The sequence below is a fragment of the Atta colombica genome, unplaced genomic scaffold, assembly GCF_001594045.1.
Source record: "Atta colombica isolate Treedump-2 unplaced genomic scaffold, Acol1.0 scaffold121, whole genome shotgun sequence".
Classification (NCBI taxonomy): Eukaryota; Metazoa; Arthropoda; class Insecta; order Hymenoptera; family Formicidae; genus Atta; species Atta colombica.
The window spans coordinates 1,147,313-1,153,463 of record NW_017259208.1 but is presented as its reverse complement, the minus strand read 5'-3'; the positions used below and the strand labels follow the sequence as shown (position 1 = coordinate 1,153,463).

The 6,151-nt window shown below is 32.8% G+C and overlaps 1 protein-coding gene across 1 annotated transcript in view; it reads right to left on the bottom strand.

The window, feature by feature from the left end:
- Nucleotides 1-3,670: 3,670 nt before the first annotated feature.
- LOC108694630 (protein bowel) overlaps nucleotides 3,671-6,151 on the bottom strand; it is a 4,412-nt gene continuing 1,931 nt past the window's right edge. The window contains exons 2-3 of the mRNA XM_018204228.1: nucleotides 4,893-5,667; nucleotides 3,671-4,602 (exon numbers count right to left, since the gene is read on the bottom strand). Of these exons, the coding sequence (XP_018059717.1) occupies nucleotides 3,747-4,602; nucleotides 4,893-5,656 (1,620 nt within the window). The 5' untranslated portion in view covers nucleotides 5,657-5,667 and the 3' untranslated portion in view covers nucleotides 3,671-3,746. The remainder of the gene's footprint in view (nucleotides 4,603-4,892; nucleotides 5,668-6,151) is intronic.

The following is a 6,151-nucleotide window of genomic DNA, read 5'->3' as shown; positions in this document are numbered from 1 at the left end:
CACACACACACACACACACACACACACACACATACAATTTAAAATTTTATCAATATTATTCTAATTAAAAAAATGTTAGAAAAGAATATTAGAAAAAATATTACATAATTAAAATAAATTATATACAGGAATTAGACATAATGTAAACAATATTTTTTGCTAATATTTTTCTACGATAGCTGCGTTCAAGCTTTCTTCTGCAAAAAAATGAAAATCCAGCATAGTTTAAAGCCGTCACGAAATTATCTTATCTTCATTTATTCAGTTACATACTATTTGAACTGTAGTGCACGGATGGTTTCCGTCAAACAAAGGTTTTTTTTTCTTTCACAAAGGATTAAGATAACATAGTGGACATTGTCAATATACTTTAAGTTGCTTAAAGGCACGTTTAAAATTTGTATCTTTAAACCTAAGTTTCGGTTTCCTTGGAATTGTGAATATTTATATCTCCTAGTTTATAATACTTTGGACTTATCTATAAGTTTAACATAAAATTAAAAATGCCAAGCTATTTCTGTTTTTTTTACCTTCGTTTTTTTTACTTTTTATGATTTGTACAGAAGCTCTTGCGCTATCTAGATAAAAGTATTGGAAGATTATAAATGTACGTGAAGAAACTAACAGTTGGTAAATACCATCATTGCGTATTGTGCAATTTAATTTTTTATTTTTTCTTTTTAATATGTACTATAATAAAATCTATAAGTAAATTAAATGTGTCCAGAATTTATTTTACAATTTCATTAATATAAATTCCTTCTATCTGAGCGGATAAGTTAGCTACTGTCGGCTGTATACCTTTAGAAGTACTCTTCCAAAAAAAAAGGATTTAGTGTTTCAGTCGATATTTCAGTTCAGATTGAAATATTGGATTGCATATTTAATATAATAAATATTATTGTTAATTTAAATTAATTGTAAATTGATTTTGCAATTGTAGTTATCTCTACACATTCTATACAATTTACTAAATTATATCTTACAAAACTTTGCTATATAGTATAAATATTTACTCTACTATAGTTTGTAAAATATATTATAAAATTTCTAAAACTACAAAAGTTGCGATTTATAATTTTAATTAATATTTAATTTAAATCATTAAATTAATTTAATCATTCAAATCATTGTTTGTATAAATATAAAATATAAATTAAGTATAGTATTTTTAATGTAATTTTATTCTTGTAAGATGCTTTTTCAGTGAATATGTTACAGCTGTTACCGTTTTTTTATATTTTTTTATTTCATCTTTCTTAATATAATTTACAAAGTTGCTTATTAACTTTCATATAAATCTAAAAATATAGTTACTGATATAAAGAATAAACTAATAACGTAGAAAATAACAGGAAATTGATCGCTCGCACGTTGTAATTTTCGATGCAGGCTCTCGTTGTACGTAGTATATTGTACATTACATATATCACTATACATTAAATTGCATCGCAGAGCACATCAAATGTGTCTTCTTACATACTTTTCTCTTTTCCTTTCTTTTCATCTTCTTTGTTACTTTTTTCTTTTTGCGCTCTCTTTATTGCTATCACACTCGCTTTCCTACACACACCCACACCCACACACACACACATACACACACACGCGCGCGCGCGCGCGCGCGCGCACGCACGCACAGATTGTATTTTTCACATGTACATACATATAAAAAAATTACATTTGTGTTTAAAACATAGATTACTAACATTATCATATTGTAAGTCAGGATGGAATTTTAGAACTAATTTCTCACTTGACTACTTTCATACGCAACTTTCATACATTTTTATATTTTATAACTTGAACACGTGATATAATTTTGTTATTAATATTCATTTGATAATTGTGTTCTAATGTAACATTCGAATCCCACACTTTTGGAAAATTCGTAGTATACTTAAAGTATAATAATTACATTATTATTATTACACATATAAAACATTACGCAAATAGTCTCATGTACAATTACTCGACTATTTGAATGGCGAATGTAAAACATTCATATCAGTTATTTATAAAATTCATGATATTCCTCTCACAATGTTTCGCTGCCATTAAAACAACTTGGAAATAAATTAAATTAATTTATTAAGAAAAATCAGATTTGGAATACATTTAATGATAGTAATTTCAAATTTGTTTAATACTTGTAATTATAGATAATGTTATAAGCATATCCGTAAAAAATAAAATTTAATTTAATTTATTTCTAATAATCTCGCGCAAAACAAAGCGTTGTGGAAATGATTGTTCGCTTTTAGACAGTCCTTAACGGAATGAGAAATTTCAGTATTTATAAAAATCTATGTACTTTTATAATTAAGAAAGACGACAATACATTGTTATTATTAAATATCATTTCAAGCATATATTTTGTACCCGATTATGTTGTATTCTTCATCCATAACGCGCGTTAACGTATAGTTGGCCAGATCATTCGAACATTCGAACATTCGAAATTTTATTTAATCACAATGGACGCTTTAAAAACGGAAAGCTATTCTAGAATGTATATTCGAGGGATCGTTCTAATACTGGATTCTTTAAAATCCACTGAAAAGAAGGTATACCTTTGTAGACGTTAGAGGCATAGTCCGAAAGGATCGCCTCTGCGGTCGGATAGTATACAGTTTGGGTCTCACAAAAGGACCATTAATGCTTCTTCGAGTCGAGAGCACAGGGTGGGGAGGGGGAGGAGGAGAAGGGGAAGAAAAAAATATTGATATTCGTCTAAGGTCGGAATATTTTTAGAAGGGAAAAGCAACGGCAGCAGTAGCAAGGAGCAGGTATTTCGCGCGCGGATCGAGCAGGTACAAAGCCGTATTGCACCTGCCACGGTGGCACAGGCACAGGTTATTACCCCGACCGCAAAATTTGCATTATCCCTTCTCTCGAATAACTGCAGGACAAAAGAATACGACTTCGTCGTAGTCGCAGTTTTTTTAATATCTTCTGGACTTCCATTTTCTCTATCACCTCGTTATCGTGTGATTCACGCGTGTCGCAGAAAGTATTGTGGCTTCTACAACTATAGCATGAAGTGAGAGCACCTGTTTTTTAACAACAAACTATTAAGGCACATTTTTGGTATATATTTATTCTAACCGTCTCATTCCTAGGAAATTATTTCTCAATATTGCATTCAAAGTTATGTAATAATGAAAATATCTTCTTGTTACGTATTTTTGAAAAATTATCTTATTTAATATATAATACATAATTTTTATAATAAAATTATTATTTTGTATATTATATGAATCCGTATACAAAATTATAATTTTACAATTCATTTCTCTATATTATTATTTATATATTGGGCATAACAGAATAATATACAAATATATGCATATATTATCTAATTATGCCTAATAATTTTGGATTGAGAGGGTTAAGTTTTTCCGAGTCTAATAACTATTTTAGAATTGCGCGCACCCAGAATTTTAAAAAAATTATAAAGATATCTTTCTCACCTGCTTATGTTTAAACTCTTTCATTTAAATTTTCTCATATTTACATGAAAAATGTATTGCAATAACATATGCATAAATAACATACAAATAAGATTTTTTGACAAATTTAACAAGTTATTAGCCATATTCTTACGCATTCCAAAAATATTATAGAATTCATAGAATCTTTAGAAAGACTATTCTTTGTGAAGACCGGTACCTCTCCTTCGTGTAATCCATAGAGCCTATATATAAAAGAAAAATTCAAGCACAGGAAAACTACCTGCGACAAATTTTCTATCGACCCATTATATCTGCAATGGTAAAACCCTGACGTGCTGGTGCAGGTCTAGGTGGTGGTGGTGGTGGTTGTGGTGTTGGTGCTCTCGGTGGTCTAGCTATTTCCTTGTCACGCTCCCTGTTACGTTCTCTTTCTCTGTTCTGCTCCATCTCTCGTTCTCTCTCGCGCTCGCGCTCTTGAAGTTCTAGAAATACTCTTGAAGGACCTGGAGAGCCAATTCTTCGACGATAAGAAGCCAAAATGAGTGGGGGTGGCGGCGGAAGGGCAGCCGGTGGATTTTGGGTGACAGAATGAGCCGCAGAAGCTCCACTGGTCACCGTCGATGTCTTCACAGCGGGTAATAAATCCCTTCTAATCTGAAGTTGAGGTCTCTGAGGAAGAGATGGTGCTGAAGCCGATGCTGTAGGCGCAGGTGGTGGGACTGAAGATCCTTGGGAAGGATATCCAGACGAACTAGAAGATGCAGAAGATACGGACGGTGTTGTGGACGTCGATGAGGAAGATGGTCCAGGCTCAGGGCAATCCTCTTCGGGACTGTCATCGTCCCTCAACGCCTCTTCCAGTGCCTCTGGAGGAACATCGCCTACGGCATGTGTCAATGCGTGTCTCCTGAGATCGCAATTTCTGCGGAATACTTTGCCGCATGACGTACATTCGTAAGGCTTGTGATCCGTGTGCGTTAAAAGATGCGTCTTGAGGTTACTACGCTGATTAAAACTTCTCGCGCAAACAGGGCATTTGTGTGGAGATTCTTCCATATGCAAAATCTTGTGAACTGCTAAAGTACGACTTTGACAAAAGCCTTTACCACATTCACCACATTTGAAAGGCTTCTCCTTGCTGTGGATATACCTAAGAAAAAAAAATAAAAATCAAGAAATAACAATAGTTAATAAATAAAAAAATCTACATTCTATTTATTATAATTCAAAGATTTAAAAATTTCATCTTCATTTTATTTTTATCTATTATTTTTGTTATCTTTATTGCAGATACTTAATACAAAACAAATTAATACAATATAAACATACAATAAAAATTTAAATAAATTAATTTATCATATTCTTTTTACGTGAAACTAATTTATTTAATTCAATCAATTGATTCTAATTAATTTAAAAACAAAAAACTGTATATTGTACCTGTGATCCCTAAGATGATCCTGCCGCCTGAACGCCTTGCCACATATGTCACAAGAATACGGCCTTTCATCGGTATGAGTCCTCTCATGAATAAGAAGATTGTATGATTTCGTAAATTGTCGATTACAGAATTTACAAATAAACTGTTTCTTCGGTCTGGATGCCCTGCCAGGTGCTCTGAGTAACCTTCGATCCAGATGCTGATGGGCTAATGGACCACCTGGGGGATACAATGCGGAACTACCTGGAAAAGGACCGGCAAATACCGGATAACCAGGTGGTTCAAGGAGAGGATGTGGTGGTAGTAAAAGACCTCTCGCCAATTCTTTTCTCTTGTCGGCCATCATCGCCATAATATCGTAACTCGAAGAGCTTTTTCTAGCTACTGAAGATTCAGGGCCGACTTCATGTTCCGAATTCGTTGACGATGAGGAAGAGGGCGGTGGTCCGGGTAGATGGGGATGTATTTCACCTGGATATGGAGTGAGTTGTAATCTTGAAGGCACCACAGGCACAAAGGCTGATGATTCTCGATGATGAGCATGACCCAGACCAGTTACCAAGCTGTGACGATGATGATGATAGGCGAGAGTGCTAGATGGATCAAATCCTCTTGAGGTTGACGCCGCGTTAGAATTGGAGGATGACGAGGCTGCAGAAGAGGGGCCTGATCTTGGAGACTGTCCAAGGCCTAGGTCCCGACCTCTACTTGTCTCCTCTGAAACCGTGGCCGAGGCCGATGTAACTACGATGTCGGTTGGCATACTGATTGCACCTAAAAAATTTTAAAAATCGTTAATTAACTCCCTGATAAATTAATAAAAATAAAATTAATTTAAATAACATAATCAATTCTTCCATTAAGTATGTGATTTTTAAAATATTTGTTTATGATTATATAATTTCGAATTTTTATATTTAGATTTGCGCTCGTTTTTGTACAAACAATCGTAACAAAATCGTATAAAATCAAGCTAATCTCTCAAATTTTTTAATCAAGATGAGTTTCTTTTAAACATTGCATTTTATGTATATTAACAACAATTTAATCACGAGAAATAGACGCAGTGCTTAATATAGGTCGTATTTGGATATGTACTACCAGTATTGAAAATTTATAATATACGTGAATACTTTGTATAAGTATCGTAAATGTAAATTAATTATTATATTAATTATTTTTGTATATATCATTTTCTTATATTTAATAATTTATAAAAAGCACAGAAGTTATTTAAAAGATAATTTTAATAAATTTA